Below are 19,908 nucleotides of genomic sequence, written 5' to 3'. Positions count from 1 at the left end.
GTAGCTGTGAAATTCGGAAATTGTGATATTCAATTTAATCAGAGAAATATATTCATATTGACATCTGTTGGAAATTACAGTAAGTTTTTATAATGTTTAATGAGGAATACATGTCCTTTTAAAGAAAATAATTTGTTTCCATGGCAACGGCTAAAGATGTCAATTAGAAATATGGCAACAGGTGGATTCGTGTACGGCACTCCCAAAATAAGGGAAAGAACACAAAAAATCTAACTCTTACAGAAATGTATTATCTACGGATTTACTTCATTCTTACTTTCCTGTTAATTGAAATACCTATTTTTTTCTTTAAAAGGCAGTTTTTGTCATGTTGTTGCTATAGCAATGAAAATGAAGTGAAATGAACATAATGGGAAAGAGGTGATAGTCATGATAGTAGTTAGTAATCAATATTCCACCCGATCTTGTCACATTTTCTTGCTTTTTCACGAAAGTATCACTACTTTCTTTAAAATAGTTGTTACCATGGCAACCATCTTTGCTATGAGGTAACCATGGCGTTCTAAGAATTGTGATTTTTAATTTGATTAAAGAGATGTTTAGATTGCTTATTTTGGTGTTTACTGCATGTTTTTATGATATTTTTGATAAAGAATACACGTTCTTTTAAAGGTAATGATAAAAGATTATAAGATAATTATAATAAACAAAAAATGATCATTTATTTATCTAGTTTTTCTTTTAATGGGATACTTCTCCTTTCTAGGGAAAAAAGTTGTTGCCATAGCAACGATGATAATGTGGCATGAATGTAGTGAAAAAAGCTGATAATTATCATAGAAATTTGTAATGAATATGCTACTCAAACTTTCCATCTTTTCATGCTTTTTGATGAAAAAAATCATTTTCTTTTAAAAAATAGCTGTTACCATGGCAACCGTTATTGCTATGAGGTTGCTGTGACGGTCGGAAATTGTGAGTTTTAATTTGATTGAAGCGTAATACGTTTATATTGACTTATTTTGGTGTTTTTAGCATGTGTTTGTGATGTTTAATGAAGAATACATGTTATTTCAAAGAAAATAATTTGTTGCCATGGCAACGGCTAAAGATGTCATTTAGAAATATGGCAATAGGTCGATTCGTGTTTGGCACCGACAAAATAAAGGAAATAGCTCAAAAAATCTCACTATACAGAAATTTATCATCTATGGACGTATTCTTGCTTTTCTTTCAATCGCAATGCTTATTTTTCTTTAAAAGGCAGCTTTTGTCATGCTGTTGCTATAGCAACGAAAATGATGTGAAATTAACATACTGGTAGTGGAAAAATAAGCTGATAATCTAGATAGTAATTTATGATAAATATTCCACTCAATCTTGTCATGTTTTCTTGCTTTTTCATGAAAAATATGATTTTTCTTTATAAATAGTTGTTGCCATGGTAACCGTCATTGCTATTAGGTAACCATGACATTATGAAAATCGTATTCTCTCTCAAGTCTAATTAAAAAGGATTTATAATGACACATTTTGGTGTTTACATCATGTTTTTATGATTTTTAATGAAGAATACATGTTCTTTTAAGGAAAATAATGCGTTGCCATGGCAACGGGTGAAGACGTCGGTTAGAAAAATGGCAACAAGTGGATTCGTGTTCAGCACCCCCAAAATAGGGGAAATAGCACAAAAAATCAAAATCTACAGAAAATTTTAAGAACACCCCTATATTGTGACAATTCGCCGTCTACTATAAACGATATATTCATAATGTTCAGAAAATAGCCCAGAATATCATAGCTAAATTTCAGTGCCGAACATTGTTGTTATTATAAACGCGCAAATCTAATTTAATTCGTGGCGTAGATTACAGGCATGTAAACTAAAATCAACTCCGCTAATCGAACTAATCGAACTCCGCTAAAACCGTCTTAGCTTTTATAATCAAGAGAATCTTATAAGAAGGATAAGGGGTGACAAGGAGAACAGAAAAGATGAGAAAAAAAAAACTAAGGAGAAATATAGTTTGTGCACAGTCTTCTGGGTGCGTTTGTTTAAAGGTCCCGTTTACCTTTGGGAGCAGTAATTCAAAAAAATGTTCAATACATCACATTTGATGCATATCTGCAGGTCTGTTGTATGACAAAACACCCTACCATATAAATTTTTCACAATAAAGCCTAGAATATAAGGAGATATCAGTATTTTTCTCATTAAACCATAACTGTTGACTGTAGACGGTTTAGTGTGGAAACATTTTTATCATAACTATTGTTCACATTTTTTTTTGTGTATTTCAATATACTTAACATCGATTACATGTCTTCAAATTTTTACATTGGTTGTGTCTATTCCTAACTCGCATTTTAGAACTATTTTAAAGCATTAATGCTGGGTTTTTGTTTCATCTGCAAATGGTAAATTATGCCTTTAAGCTTAAGTGAAGGATGGGGAATTCGCGGGGAAAGGTAAGTACATACATATGATTCCATAATCTCATTTCCTCCTTGGTAACTACATGGACCCTACAGGGTCCATGGTAACTACATCTGTTGCCACGTGACCCAAAGTTTTGACGAGGCGATGATTTCGTCTCCATGGCAACGCGCAGGTCTAATGATGATAAGCGATGCTATACTCTAAGCTACAGGACTCTATAAGGACTCTCTTGATAAATTCTGGATGCTTTTATCAGTTCTCAACACAGTGACGACAGGCGCAGCAAGATCTCTGAGGTTAGTTATATTTCAGCATGTTCGTCTAAGTCATGACAAATTCTAATGTGTCATGTGCAAGATTAAAATGTTGCGGGTTTTGTTTTTGCATGCTTTGGTTTCTTTTTTTTTATTTCAGGAAAATGACACAACGAAGAGATGACTGATTTTCTTCTTCTTTTTTTTTTTTTTAGGGATGTCGAACAGTTTGCTCTATTAAGAGGTCAAAGAGCACTTACAAGTAAATAAAGCTAGAAGAACGTAGTATGCTGCTTTAGGCATTGTTAAGACAGTTTCAAGGAGGGTGCGAGGTATAAACTTTGATTGTGGATGTTTGCTATAACTACAGTAATCTGAATTGGACTGTTGGAATGGTCTTGAACAAGTTGTGGAGTTTTTAGGAGAGGTTCTTCTTGTTTTTGGTTTTTACGCTGACAGAAAGCACCGACCAGAATTAAGCCAATGCGAAGGAAAAAAAAAAAAAAAGGTCACAGTGACTGAAGTTTTGCAGTTAGGCAGCAATCAAGTACAATGTAAAACTAACATTTTGAGAGAGTCACATACGATCGAAGGGTAATTTGCCGAGACAACATGCACGTTCGCCTATTTTATGCATGACCTTTCCATTAAAAGCGCCTACTACAAGAGCGATGGACCCCCCACCCCCTACCCCCCCCCCCCCCACACACACACACACCTTCCAGCCAAGGTATAAACACCATGTTTTGCTCCAACACAATACACACTGTCTCGGCCCTCGTATGCTGCTGGCGGTTTGATGAGTAAGAAACACGCTGCGAGTGAAAATCTTTAGCTATGTTTGTTGTGCCTTCGCTTTGGTAACCAGAACATGAAAAATGAATAAATAAATAAAAACCGCCCGAGGAACGTGGGTAATCCGACTCGATAATCTGCCGAAGGCAACGAACTCGCCGTTAAATGCTGGATAAGAATAGTTCTAGTCGTTCACTACTGTTCACTGTTCGCTTGAAGTACGATCATGTGTAGACCTACTATTCACAGTGATTTCTCGTTTATCTCAGTGTATAGTTGCCATCGCTATTATCTCTTACGTCAATACGTATGTCTTCAGAAATCAAAGTTCTGATAATTAAAATTGTCACAGTTATTGGTTACCATTACTGCTCTTTCCATCACTTGCTTATCATTATTGTTGTCATCATCATCAACTCATCGGTTGTAAGGTAGTTATTGTTATCCTTATTTCTACAACTGTTATAATTAATGTTGTCATCGTCATTTTTTTTTTTTAAGGCCGGAGTACTCTATCTAATCCTATTCTACAATTTCATTACATAAGGGGAAATGGTAGAGGAGGAGGAAAAGAAGAATTGTTCTAACAAGCAGAAAAGGGAATAACAAGAATAAGGGGAAAGAGATATCGTGATGAAAGAAGTTTCCTATTGTAGCCTATAAGGATAGGGAAGTACACTGTTAAATACGTTGAAATAGAGCATACAAAACTTACACACACAAACAAACAAACAAACTAAAAAAAAACCCCGACTAATTCGACATATAACCATTGTGGGTACACAGATCATTACCAAAACATTGTCAGGCTCACTTTAAGAGTCCAATCCGTCAGCGGCAATTCTTTGCGCACCGTCTGGTTACCCGTGGCAACGACAAGATTGCGCCAATCAGGGTTGTTGAACGCGCTGCTGCCCTTCGCCTCAGGCTATCTATCGCTTGCTCCGCATGCTGAGTACTTAGTATACAGCGGTCGCAAGGGGAATACCCTATCTAGCGACCCCAGAAACCGGAGTCACGTGACACTAAGTAAAGGTGCCTGACCTCTCGACCTTAGCAGAGGTCAGTCAACTGAAACCTCGTCCACCGCCAATCAAAATCGGTCACTCGACCGCACTACACTAAAAAAAAAGTAAAACAAATCAATACAAAAACAACGACGACAACAACAACAACAACAACAACAACAACAGCAACAACAAAAACGACCGTTAGATTTCTCGAAGAAACTAATCGACAGATATCATATCGGGGGAGAGTGAAAGTATGAAAAATATTTCTGTTCTATTTCTAATAAAGTTTATCGCCCCTGGGAGCATTCTATATGATCGCACAGAACAGGTGTAAGGCACTTTATAGTCCTGCAGTACTGGTAAACATGTAAAATATATTTTTGACTATCTAAGAAAGAAAAAGAAACTCTCAAATTTGCCGGTAGAGCGTCTTACGACATAATTATCACATTGTCCCAAGCAGACAAACAAGAAATCAATTTAAGTCAAGTCCAAATTCAATTCAGAATAATTCATATAAACACTTCCAATGCGGCCGAAAGACCAACTGCAAGCTGGTGCTAAAAGAGGCTAACCAGCATTTATAGAATATTTTCTTTTCTTTTCATTTTTTTAGACACCTACCCTGTCAACGTTCAGAAATATACATTTAGTTTATGAATAGATAATTACAATTTTCACAATGTTCTTACATTACACGACAAAGAAAATGATAATGCACCACAAACTAACACCAAAAAACAGTCAGATTAAAAATATCATGATACAAATTAAAGTCAAATTTGAAAATTCATAAATCCACCATTTGCATACCTTCAAAAACGTAATAACATCTATACTAGTAAACACCTTGCCATCAAAAGCATTGTTATTCAGAATATTCTTCATATTTTCTAAACATTTGTTTATGAGTACTCTTCTTCAATGTGTTCAGACCCATCAACGTTTTGATATACATTGAGTAATGAACATATGGATGCGTCTCGCCTTCCGGAACAAGCCACTATACCGTCTGCCCCCGTGTATACCGTATATCTAATTAAAAATAAATTGATATAAAATACAACGGGACCCTTCGCAATGATAACTTTAATAATCATAGTCAATCAATCCAAATACAATTTCAGGGTATGAAACTATATTTTATAACCCACGTCGTACAGAAAACCCCATCCGATTTGCTTCATTGCTCAAATATAAAAATGATGAGTTTTGTAGAGCATGTCAGCAATCCCTTCCCTCCAAGGTCTGTCCATTTTGCTCACACATATGTAGTTCCACGTGTATCCTGGTGCTTAACGTGGAAGAATCAGACATATTAAACAATTTACAACGATTCACATTTCTGTGTCAGTCTAGGCGTTTTCACATCAGCCCGATGTTTCGAAATAGCGCGCTATTTTCTGACTTGGGAAATTTTCCCGATAGCGAAATAGCGCGCTATTTGATAATGTGAACACAAATTAACGCGCTAATTGTATCGCTTTGATTAGGCGTTTTCACATCAGCCCGATGTTTCGAAATAGCGTGCTATTTTCTGACTTGGGAAATTTTCCCGATAGCGAAATAGCGCGCTATTTGATAATGTGAACACAAATTAGCGCTCTAATTGTATCGCTCTGATCGAGAAAATTCTCGACTCCAACTCGGGAAATTTCTGAAATAGCGGGATAGTAGCGCGCTATTTAATAATGTGAAAACGACTCGAGAAATTAGCGCGATGAATCCCATCATGCCTAGCGTGTGTGACCCGATCGATCGAGGCAAATTGCACACAAATCAAGAGGAATTTTTGAGAGGGCACACACATTACTGATCTGCTGTTTGCACATACTCAGCTGTCGAATTAGCTATTTTAACATTTTTAACTATTCGGGCTACCCCCTCTTCGGGCTGATGTGAATAAGAAATGAAATAGCGCTCTAATTCGCAATCGCGGAAAATATTTCGAGCTTGGATTTTTATCGGGCTGATGTGAAAACGCCTATTGAGAAAATTTCTCGAGTCCAACTCGGGAAATTTCTGAAATAGCGGGATAGTAGCGCGCTATTTGATAATGTGAAAACGACTCGAGAAAATAGCGCGATGCATCCCATTATGCCTAGCGTGTGTGACCCGATCGATCGAGGCAAACTGCACACAAATCATGAGGAGTTTTTGAGAGGGCACACACATTACTTATGCTGTTTGCACATACTCAGCTGTCGAATTAGCTCGAAAAAAAAAATCGGTTTAATGATAGCGCGCTAGTTCGCAATCGCGAAAATATTTCGAGCTTGGATTTTTATCGGGCTAATGTGAAAACGCCTTCTATGACCATTTTAACTAATATTCATTGAATGAGACTTTCTTGAAAATTTAGCTAAGACGCTATTTTAAGACCCTAAAGTGGCATTCAGACAGTTTGATTAAATTGGGCGTTATTAAACTGGTAGTTATCAACGCAAAGATCCGATTGTTTGTTGTTGTTGTTGTTGTTTTTGTTTTTGTTTTTTTTTTTTTGGGGGGGGGACGTTACTGTACAAAGTTTCGCCTAATCTGTCGGCCTTTTTAAAGCCGTTGTTTTTGGAAACACGTGGCTGCAATCAAAAGTACCTTAGTGTGACACATTTCCTCTTAATTACTTTTGTGCACCAATAAATCCACCTGTCTACTCGATTACAATTGATGTTGGCCCCAATCGGACAGAAAGAACATGCTCCGAATGCAAGTTTACGTAATTCAATTCAATTCAATCTAATTCAATTATCATCCAACGAAAGGATGAAATAGGACACAAATGCAAACAGTACTATACACAATTCGTTATTGTTTTATCAATTTGTATGATATACATCATGCGAAGTGGATCTAAAGTAAATCCTAACAAGAAGAGTAATGTATACTTTGCAAGGTTGACAGAAAGTAGGTCCAATGTTTGAACAGTATAGGCCACTGAAAGGCATGGCTCATAAAACGTGTGTCACTCAATGTATAAGCGTAAACTAATCAGGCTAATCATTATTATCATCATAATCAAGATTTTATTGGGCCTAAAATAAGTGGTTGATAATTCTCTCACACAAAAAGAAAAGTTAAAACCTGAATTCTCAGCTCAACGAAAACAATACCATCCCTTTAAATAATTGTATGTCGATGTTCCCTTTAATATGGGAAGTTACAACAGTTGCTGGTCGATCTGAATCAGATAAATTAGCTGGGAAGAAGTTGATCGTAAACGCAAAAATCACACTAAACAAAATTTGGCTGATATCCATGTCGACGAATTCATTATTGCAAATTGCTTCCTTTACGAACAAAGGTCAAGGAAATTTGTGGTGTCGAAAGCAACTTGGAAAAAAAAAGTGAAACTATGATTATGGAGCTGGAATAACGGAACTCTCAGAGGATTTGATATGCTTGACTGCCGTAGAATGTCTTGTATGTAAGGCATGTGCGTATCATGTTATAGAAACATCGAAAATACGATCCTATTTAAACTCGTGGCCTGTACTGTGTTTCCACTATTAACACGCGACGGACACATGTCATGTCTACGGCACACAGCTTTCCAAGTCTTTGCAAATTAACCCTGTCAGCGCCGGTGAAACCGAAGCCGTATGGGTCGTCAATGATGTTTGACAGCTAATGACTTTGATTTAGGATCGAATGTCTTGTTCGGGTGCTCGAACGGTATCACTCAACCAAACTGAACTTGGCATCAACTCTCGCGTTGCTCCTGAGCGGTAAACAGCTGGGATGGGTCGGGTCAGGTCGAGGTATTAAAATCAACGCAGGACATCGATAGCCAAATACTGTAGCATGGTCAAGAGCGTCTCGCTCTCGCGACGAGCTGTCAAGGCAAGCACCTTTTGTTGAAGCGTTGAGCGAGAAGAGCTGACAGCAGTACACTAGCAAAACACAGCATAAACGTTGTATGATCATACGTAATTGCCTAGGGTAATGATATTTTTTAGGACAAGGCACCACGAAAGTAAGCATGAAGGAAAAGAGCTCAATCTCCTTTTTGATACGCCCATACAAAGAAATGGTGAGAAAGCTTCGACAGACAGTTTTGTCGAATTCAACCAAATTACCTTCTTTATCTTCGTAAATTGTGGCAACTAATCGATGTTAATTTCTAACCGATGACTACAGTACACACATAGGCCTACATCAAGCAGATACATTAAGTTGGGTAACGTCATACATTAATTGGCACATGCGCACACACTAAACACGTTTCCTCACACGTTGTCACATATACGACTCAGACAAACACAGAAGCAGAAATCGCCACTGGATGGACATCAACATGAAGACACGATAAGACATAAAATAAATGTCGAATGACCTACTCTCTGCAAGAATATAGAGTTGAGGGTGTTGTTTGATTGTTTGTGACGTGATGGTATTTCGAGTTAAACTTGCAAATCTTTACACTTATTGCGCTGGCCTTCGCTGAGGAAATTCAAAGGAAGCAAAATGCATTAAAGAGAAATAAGTAAAAGTATCAATATAAACAAATATATACAAATTTACCACAAGATAACCGTGGTTGACATCGAACACTGTCTTCCTGAAATGCAAAAAAAAAAAAAAAAAGGTCATAAGATTTTTGACCATGTGTAGCGTTTAACGACCTTTTACCTCTACACTAACATCAATGACCGTTTATTGCATGAGTACCCTAAAGGCTACAGAAAAACAAAACTGACTTCACAACTCGTAACACATTCATTTAGACCATGGAGTAGCTCCATGTTTTGACTAATTTGTTCCCGCTGTAAACACTAATTGGGCAGGGTGATTGTTAACCCTCGTCATTATAGTGTAGAATGGATTAATTTCCTATCGGCATGTTCAAGACAAACACATACACACACACATACACACACACACACACACACACACACACACACACACACACACACAGAGGCAAGAAGTCCTAATCGTCCTTGTTCTTACATTGTATTACTTGTTGACCACAGGGGGAGACCATACAAGGTTGCCAATCAACTCGTTAGATGCTGCTAATGGAATCTGCTGGACAAACGCCAGGCTACTGGAACGAAGCCAGGTGGGAGGGGAGGGGGGAAACTGCCCCACATCTTGTCGCGTGGACAAGCAGTTGCACGCGTGGACAAGCAGTTGCACGCGTGTCTTCGTTACACAAGCGGTCAGTATAATAATTATTCATCACGGCTGACTCAATCATGAGTTCTAGTCATAAAGTGTATGTGTACTCTGCGCTGTACCTGCACTAGAAGTGCAGGTATTCCTCGGGCGTTTCCGTTTACGTCCGCATGCCTGGACATGATAACGACGGCATTCATGTTTGTCTCAAGATGTTGACACTACTTTTGAATGATAACAATAATGGTCTCATTCACCATCCGTAGCCTCTTCACTGTTATCACTGCTCTTCCAGAGGGTCCTGCCATTATTGGGGGGTGTGCGTTATTTCGAAAGATCATTCATACTAAAAATGAATCATAGTTCGTTATTCCGAAAACTTTGGAATTCCAAAACGCACATGTTCCCTCCACCTAGATGTTAATGCTAATCTGAAAAGTGAAGTAGGGTTCGTTAATTCGAACACTAATTTTGTGTCGTTATTCCAAAGTTTCGTTATTCTGAAGGTTCGTTAATCCGAAAATGAAAAGAAGGTGCGTAACGGGTACTAACGAACCGTCGGAACGAATCTTGGGAATAACGAACCTTCGGAATGACGAACCATATTTCATTTTCGGATTAACAAACATTCAGAATAATGAACTGTAACCGCCATTTTCATCACCCCAGCATTACCGGGTATCTATTTTTCTTTTTTTACACCCGGTTCGAGAGATATTATGGGATACATCTCGTCCAAGGACGTACAGGTGTAGGCATATTTGGCAACCTGGAACCGATATGTGACAGTAAAAGTCTTATCCACTTCAAAGGACAAGTCCACCTTCATGTACATGTGGATTGAGTGAATGTAGCAATATTAGTAGAACACATAAGTGAAAGTTTTAGGAAAATCAGACAATCCGTTCCGAAGTTATGAATTTTTAAAATATATCTGCGCAGTGGGTACTGCTGGATGAGAAGACTACTACAGTGTATGATGTCACATGCACAGAACAATATGACGAAAATAAAAAGAGAATTTCAAAAAATTATTATTTTTTTTTGAAAAAAGTGCATATTTCCTCGACTTGTCACTGACGTATGTTAAGGGTAATATTATTCAACCTGCCTTCTGAAATAGGCAAGTCAGGCGTTCTTTTATTATGCGAGAACAGTAAAAATATGTTGAATTTTCTTTATATCTTAATTGAATCGTTCTACACATGTGACATCGCAAGCTGTAGTATTCTCCTCATCCACCAGTGACTGTGCAGATACTTTAAAAATGCATAACTTCTGAACGGATTGTCCAGTTTTCCCAAAACTTTCACTGATGTGTTCTACTAATAGTGCTGCATTCACTCAATCCACATGTCTATGAAGGTGAACTTGTCCTTTAATACCATTGAATACAGTGCCCCACAGATAACTGAGTCAGTGTAGAACACTTTCAATGACTACCACGATTTCGAGGGACCGATAGGAATATTGACGTAATGCAATCACTTATCGCACTGTAATCAAGAAGCGAAGTGAGAGGTACTTTTCGTCGTCTGGGAAGCATTAAAGAGAAGGAGAAACATTTTTTTTTTCCTCATTCTGTTACACCTGCAACCCTTGTATAGATATATGAGAGCTCTCTATAACTCTCCTTCCCTCAGAGGGAAAAAAATGCATATTTATTGACAAGAAGTAGGTAAGGAAAATAGCAGGCGAATTTTGCACGTATTTTCCTTGGTCGCCATAACGTGACATGACAAATGGAAAGTAATGTCCATGGGACAGATTGGACAATTTCAGACATTCAAATTTCTAGATGTCAGGGATTGATTTGTTCACATTTGCCATAATTTCTAACAATCCTTCCATTTTACTCTAGACCATGGATGATAAGGAGGTGCGTTTCCCCCTTTAAATCATCCCAGGTGCCGTCACCATGGCGACCAATCACCAGGTGACCCAGAAGACACACTGGTGACCGGTGAGGCGATCGTCGATGAACTCCCCAGCAGCCAGGTCCGCCTATAACAGCGAGATTTGACCGTTTCGCGGCAGGATGAGACTTCTGGTGGGACACGCCTGTTTCTCCTGCTTCTGAATCATCGACAGCAAAAACTCTTACAGAAAACGGGCCCCACCTTCAAGAATAAACACACAACAGCTTCTAATCCATACTTCTAGTCAGTTTTCACCTCATTTGATCGTTTCATCCAATGACCTTGATGCATATAACTCTACACAGCTCAAACTGTACGTCACGGTTCAAAGTACGATAAGCAAATGATTATACAATGTACCTAACTACAACAACTGACAACAGCAACTGTTGTGTTCTAGAGAATGAGCCTGGATACAAGTTGTTTGACTATGAGTTGGGATGATTCCATATCATTCTTTAAAGGGGAAATTCACCCCAGGTACTTTGTATGCGTTCAGTGAATAGACAGGAATTATTTGTAGAAAACATCATTACGTTTGAGGAAAATCGAATATTCGATTCAGATTTAAAGTTTTAGTTAGTCGCATTCAGACAAAGACGACAGCAAGATATAGCATTAAGGTGGATGATCGATCGGGAAGTATCGGGGTATCGAAGGACACGTCTTATATCGACAGGTAAGACCTGGTAGTTTGGCAGTTGACAAACTGACAGATATGTATTTAGAGGTGGTACCGCCTTAATTTGTGTTATGTTGTAGAGTACAGAGAGACAGATGTCCTCCTTCCCCATTTTCTTTGTTAGAAATATCAACGACCGTTAAGAACCTTAAGAATAGTTAGAAAAGTTAAACGTTAAGAAAGAACGTTAAGTAGTTCTAGAGCTTGACATGATGATCGGTCGTTTGCAATGTGTGGTCAGAAGCTACATAGCCGGTGTGTTTGTTTCTTTGTTTGTTCGTTCGTTCGTTTGTTCATCCGGGTTTGTTTGTTTGTTTGTTTGTTTGTTTGTTTGTTTGTTTGTTTGTTTGTTTTTGGGGGAGGGGGCGATTCCTTGTGATTAGGTAAATTCAGGTATACTTATAATGTTTCAAAGGTTGTCCGTGGGTGCGGCATATAATTGCAATTATTTAGTCTTTCCGGAGCAAACGGCTTGCGCTATAGCGTCTCTGCATTTCACAAAATGCCATTCTCACCTACTTGTAATGTGCAGGAGTGTTGATGTTTCATGCACACGTTTATCTGTTTATGATTTCTGTCGCTAATTGGCCATCAGGGATACGTCAGTGCCTGTGAGTGGATGCATACTACTATGTTCGCTGCAGATTGTACAGGCGCGCGTGCAGCAGATCGAATCTGTCATACGTGACCGTGATATATTTCTTCTTTCTTTCCCTCCACATGGAGACCCTCATAGGTTTCTAGTCATCATTAAAAGTGAGTACAGGCAGGAGACGATTTAAGAAGATGAAGAAGAATAAGAGGAGGAGGAGGAGGAGGAGAGATGAAGCAAAAGACGCAGATGAAAACGAACAGGAAAAGTTAAAGGGAAGAAGGAAAATGTGATTTAAAAGAAAATGACTATGCAGAATGAGCCCGCCCTGAATAATGAACGAGAAAACAATGACAATTTCTGCCGATATCAACAAGAGTAGGCCTTCGAATATGAGATGCTAATAATGCCAGTAAATTCCAGTAAATGACTACATCACCAACTTCCTCTTTCTTTCTTTTCTTCTTTCCCTCTCGCTCTTTTTCTTTCCTTTTTTCTCCTTTTTTTTTTTCTCCCCCGCGTCTCTTTCTTTCTCTCTCTCCCTCCCTCTCACACACTCGCGTTCTATTACATTCACAGATTCCATGTACTGGCCTACATTACGCGGTGTGGGTGGATCTATGCACGTATGCAAGCATGCATGTTGCACATCTTATCTTATCTTCTCTTTCGTTTCACAACATGTACAGTATATGGTATATAGTATTATGATTCGTATGTCGCGTTTTGGCTGATAAGGACCATTTTATTGATAATGTAGTCATGGTGCCTATAACATGTAATGATTAAGAAGGAAACTAGGCTTTTCGGACAACTTCTGAGATATGATTTGAAACAGGTGGAGGTAGGGGTGAAAAGCGGATCAGTGCGTCCTCGCGCGTAATTTAAAAAACGCACTTCTTCTTGGTGTAAAGTGCAGCAGTGCCATGAACCATGGGACGCTAAGGAATATGAATATGAATGAAAACATTTCGATAGTGATATTGTTTTCCTAATACATGGGAGCCTGAGCTACTAACCGATGCCATCTAAACAACAGTGTTTCGCTTCCTCATAATTGTTTTTCTCAAGCTCAAATATGCTATACGTCAGCGGATGTATACAGAGAACAGATTCTTGCTTTAAGCAGTGTTGCCTTTTAACAAGGAACATCTGGTAACGGAAGATTTGGCAACGTATAGAATCCAGTGTGTAGCTGGATGCAAGCTTGTGGCCTAATTTAGTTGGGGGTCTGTTGTTGTTGTTGTTTTTTGTTTGTTTTTTGTTTGTTTGTTTTTGTTTTTGTTTTTGTTTTTGTTTTTTTTTGTTTGTTTGTTTGTTTTGTTTTTTTTTTTGGGGGGGGGGGGTGTTCTTCCCGGAAACACATTGGCTAGAATCTAAACTATACACTTGCATTATTTGTTTCCATGTCTTAAGCCGGACATTGTGTCTCGTCTATTTCCATTCCAGGTGGACAAAAGACCAGTATTAAAGACGTACCTGGGGAAAAATGCAAATTCCTTGTCCAGGTCTTCCTGTATCCTCTGAGGTCATTGTCCTACCTCTAATCATTTTGATGTGACTGGTAACTGACTATGAAAAAGCTTCTACGATGAACGTAAAGTTCAACAGCCGTGTACCGAAGGCTATTAAAGGGACTATACAGTTCTGGTTGAGGTGAGGATTTAGCTTTTAACGTTTTGCGAGATATTCAGAAACCACTCTAGATATGAGATGTCAAAGAGCATGCAATTCTAAGGGGAATCAAAAGTTTATTTGATGAAAATCAGTTTTGAAATCGCTGAGATATCCAAAAACAAGGTGAAACAAAGAGATCCTAATGAAAGGCGTGGCCTGTCGCCTTTTATTATTATCACATCACTTTTTTTTGATATCTCAACCATTTGAAAATCAATTTTCATCAAACAAATGTTGAATCCTTCTTAAACTTACATGCTCTTTCATATTTCATAAGAGGTTTCTCATTATCTCACTTAGGAATGTCAGAAACCTGAATCCTCACCTCAACCAGTACTGTACAGTCCCTTTAAAGGGATGGTACATTATTGGTTGAGGTGAGAATTGGGCTTTTAACTGTTTGCGAGATACCAAGAAAACACTTATGAAATAGTACAGAGCATACCATTGTAAGAGGAATTCAAATTTTATCTGATGAAAATCGGGTTTGGAATGACTGAAACATCCAAAAACAGAGTAAAACAAAGCGATCGTAAAACAATGTGGGTCCCACACTTTATTATAATCGCTCTGTTTTGGATATATCTCAGCCATTTCAAAACCAATTTTCATCAAATAAACGTTGAATTCCTCATTGAATTACATGCTCTTTCATAGTTCATAATAGGTTTCTCATTATCTCACCAAAAAAAAAAAAAAAAATGTTAGAAACCTGAAATTAGGTCTCAACCAAAACTATACGATCCCTTTAAAGGCCGATTTTCTTTTTTAATTTCTTCACTGATATAGACCAACTTGACCAACGCCTTATTACGGGGCAACAAGTCTGATATCTGCAACATAGCCAAGGTCCAAGTGAATAAACTGGTGGAGGTCTCTTTACAAAATGTAAGTAGGCCTGTGTATGTACTGTATGTATAACATTATTGCGCTTTTGCTAGTCATTACTATTTACGGTGCCTGGTTGCCATGAACACGTGATCAAACTGATAACACAGGTGAAAGTCCCACCTACACGATTAATTGAACTGCAGGTATAGGAAATGCAAAAATACGACGTTACCACAAACAACAGTAGTGTGGTATTTGCACTAACAGACGATTATCCCATTTTTATGTAGAATTGAGACGCATATTCACATTTATATAATATTGATAATGGGAGTACTCACAATATTGAGCGATAATTACTCGTTTGTTAATATTTGACTGTTATCATTCTATTGTGATAATCATCATAATTATCATCATTTTATTATCACAATGTAATTATTACCATTATTATTATAATAATAATTAGTAGTAGTAGTAGTAGTAGTAGTAGTAGTAGTAGTAGTAGTAGTAGTAGTAGTAGTAGTAGTAGTATAGTAGTAGTAGTAGTAGTAGTAGTAGTATTGGTATCATTATCATCGTTATTATTATTATTATTGTCATCATCATCATCATTGCGATAACAACAGTTTACTATTAGACATTAACAGCGTCGTTTCCGCTTTCTTGCTTGCTATTTTGGAGCACCTTCCTCGCGCAAGAATTCAGTTACATATGATCGCAGCACGGCCTTGGTCTGCGAGAACGGTGTCTGCTGATAAAACACCCGAGACCTGACCGGGCACTTCACCCGAGGAAGTTGTCGCGTATCCTGTGTGACGGCGACATCTTACAATGAACTTATTCGTACACCGGTCGAGGGTAATAAGAACACAACTGTAAAGGTCAGATAGGAAAAGTGGTGACGCAACGCGGCGGGCGTCTACATATTAGAACAACTATTCCTGGGTCTACAATAGTGAAGGAGAAAGTGAAAAATGAAGCGGAAAAGTTGGTCAAACGGACACATGACACGCATACTGTTGCTTTGCGAAGGCGGCTCACAATCTTTTCGCGACGTCTCACTAGATCCACGGAGGAAGGAGATAATGTAAATGTCATGTACCCTTGTCTTTTAAAACGGCAGCAGAGCTAACTTTGACAATTCAAACAATGGGCACACTTTAGCTCATACATGCACTTCTACAATTTCAAGACTCCACATCGCAACAATGCAGGCATAACCAGCATAATTATGTACACACCACTAGTGGCCTTGTTATAACGTTACTATATGTTGTTGTTGTTGTTTGTTTTTATTTCCGCAACAACAAAATCATATACAAGATAAAAAGTGTTGAACATGACATAACTAAAACATGAATCAAGATTGAAGTATCAACATACAATGAAAACAAGTTGACATGTGACAATGATGATAACACGTAACGGTGGATAGCCCATTTCAGATACATCAACATGATAGATCTGTTCTTCCATGGGGTCCAAGATTATGATTTTATTTGTACATGTACGAACATTGAACAAGGATATAAAGCTATAGATGGATTGATGGATAATATAGAAAGATAGCTGTGTTACACAGAGAGATAGATAGATAAACAGATACAGGTGTAACAATAACAATAGAAATAAAAAAAAAAAAAAATAATAATAATAATAATAATAATAATAATAATAATAATAATAATAATAATCATAATCATAATCATAATCATAATCATAATCATAATAATAATAATGATAATGATAATGCGCCAATCTTTCCACTAGTGTTGCATGACTATCATGCTCAAGGCGCAGTAGTAATGAATTATAGAAACAAAAATCAAAATCATAAGCTCATATACATGAAAGGAAGTAAAAGAATGGAACAAAAAAAAAACTAAGAAATTATAATTATACTATACATATTGATCTACTAGAAAGCAGGTTCAAACTAATGAGTCTTGATTGAGGCTAGTTATTCCACAGGTATAGGTCCAGAATGTGTAAATGACCGACCATCCCATCATTTTATTTTCTTGGTTTTAGATAGATAGATAGATAGATAGATAGATAGATAGATAGATAGATAGACAGAGAGCAATGAACAAGTACGTGTTGAGAAAAAAGGGGAAAATAGTGTTTAAGGTAGTAGTAAGGTTTGGACTTATGTATAGAAATGATAAAAAATAATTTTAATAAAACACTATAATATAGGTCCTATAGTCATAGAATCTGTTAGCAAAGTTTATAGTGGAAAATGTTGTCTGACCTGATGTATGGGAAGAGGAAAGCGACGTCGCCCCTGGTGACGGCCACGATGTAGGCACTGACCAACATGGTGATCGAGAGGGCCAGCATGGCGATGGGCAAGATGCCCAGGTAGTTGTAGCGGTGGATGCCACACGGCATAGCGGCGACTGCTGCAGCAAGAACGCGGCTGCCCAGCGTGCGAGGAAGTCACCCGAAGATGTTATAACTGATTGCTGTACGATGTTGAGATCGACGAATGCCGCGACGCACACGAGTCGATGTCCACCAACGCGCCCTTCCGACCAGCGCGGGAAAGCGTGCGGAAGTGGGGAGTGGAGAGCGCGAGAAGCTAGATTATTTTTGTTGTGTCCCCCCAACGTAAGTCCGACCTTCTGGAACACCGACTTAGTACTGACCTGAAGTTAACAGGAAGGAAAATGGACGAGCACAAACAGAATGAGGACAAAACGAATCAGCTGGTTTCGATATCAGAATACTTATACAGTTGTGATAATATATAATGTATATCAATTCTACAATATACACTGTGCAAATCATAGGATTATGTATCACGTGTTGAAGCATTCCCAATATTAAAGATTACTTGAATCGACTAACTGATAATATGTCAGACAAATTATGATAATTAACTACGGTAATAATCGCTTGCAGAAGTGGATAGTTGAGTTTTTAAAAAAAAATGCTGTGAGAAATTCTATTAGTGTCTTATTGTCAAGAAGTAGGTACCATCTAAAGCAGTAATCTTGTGTCTATATAGGTGACTACGTATTCTGTGTCTGCGCCAGTTTATCACCGAGATCTGTGAAGAGAGTGATGAGAAAAGAAAAAAAAAAAAACAACTCGCGTACCCTGCATTTCTCTGTTGTCATCACCATACCTAATATGCCATCAACTTTTACAAGGCTGTTAAACGTGCATCAATATCAGTCTTAAGATGAGTGTTGCCTTGTGACTAACCTTGGTGATTCATCATTAACATAAACCCAAATAAAAAGGGTCGATTTCTTGGGAAGATATACCCTCAGTATTGCTCTAAATACTCGCAAGCAAAAGTCTTCCCTCACCACCATGTGACATGAAAGCCTTTCTTCTTTTCAAACATAAAAAGTCTACTGACAAAGACGTTCCTCTAAATGCACTCGAAACAATTCCAAAGAGACAAAGGCCTGGACAAAAGAAAAACAAACAAACACAAACACAAAAAAACCAAACACACAAACTATCAATATATGAATAGATAGATAGATAGATAGATAAATAGATGAATAGAAAGATAGACAGACGGATACATAAATACAAAAATAAACAAAATAAGCGAATAAGTATAGATAGGTAGATGAATAAAAAGTACATTGAATTAAGTTAAATAGAGGAGTGAATGGGAAAAAATGAAAATGATCACTTTAAAATAGGAAGATGGGCATGACCTTTTCATAAAAAAAAAGAAATTGTCAGTTTGAGAGGATTTAATTTGTTTTTGTCAATTCTTATTCTCTCACAGGACGCTTTTGCCCATTCCTTTAGACCACGAGCTTTTTTCTTTATTGCCGAAAACTGACCTCCCGTTCCCTTATTTCCGTTTCGTGCTGGTCAGAGTATAATTCGACACAGTTTCTGCCTTTTCGGTGGGTAGATCTGTAATGGAAGGCTATAAGGCACAATTTCATGTTTCTGATTCCGAGATCTGCGAGCATGGTGAGGATATGGCACGATTCTGTTGCCGTTAATGTTTATTTTGTCGAATGAATATAAAGGTAATAGTAATGATATTTTAAAAGTGTTATTATTAGCAATATTGTTATCATCATGATTGTCACGAACTTTCAGTCGTAAGATCCTGGTCATGCTTCTTCCAATCCATGGCACTACCTGGTGAGGCACTTCATGAGGAACTTCATCCTCCTTACCTATAGTCCTACGGATTGTCCTTGATGATGATGATGATGATAATGATGATGATGGTGGTGGTGATCATGATGATGTTGATGATGGTGGTGATGATGATGGTGATGATGATGATGATGATGATGGTGATGATGATGGTGATGATGATGGTGATGGTGATGATGATGGTGATGATGATGATGATGATGATGATGGTGGTGATCATGATGATGGTGATGATGATGGTGATGATGATGGTGATGATGATGATGATGATGATGATGATGATGATGATCCAAAGTATTTGTATAGCGCCATATATCTGTTATAAAAAAAAAAAAAAAAACATTCAAAGGCGCAGACTCCTCTAAAAGAGTGAGCGGTTGAATGTCTGGTGAAAAATGTGAGTTTTGAGTGAGGCTTTGAAGTGATCCGGTTTGTCAATTTCACGGAGAAAAGATGCAGTTGGTCCAGCGTCAGGCGCCG

At 37.8% G+C, this 19,908-nt stretch overlaps 1 protein-coding gene across 1 annotated transcript in view; it reads right to left on the bottom strand.

Moving 5' to 3' along the window:
• LOC140235727 (DNA damage-regulated autophagy modulator protein 2-like) overlaps positions 1-17,676 on the bottom strand; it is a 47,638-nt gene extending 29,962 nt beyond the window's left edge. The window contains exon 1 of the mRNA XM_072315739.1: positions 17,537-17,676. Within this exon, the coding sequence (XP_072171840.1) occupies positions 17,537-17,676 (140 nt within the window). The remainder of the gene's footprint in view (positions 1-17,536) is intronic.
• Between the last annotated feature and the right edge of the window lie 2,232 nt (positions 17,677-19,908).

The sequence above is a fragment of the Diadema setosum genome, chromosome 12, assembly GCF_964275005.1.
Source record: "Diadema setosum chromosome 12, eeDiaSeto1, whole genome shotgun sequence".
Taxonomy (NCBI): domain Eukaryota; kingdom Metazoa; phylum Echinodermata; class Echinoidea; order Diadematoida; family Diadematidae; genus Diadema; species Diadema setosum.
This window is presented reverse-complemented; position numbering and strand designations above follow the sequence as displayed.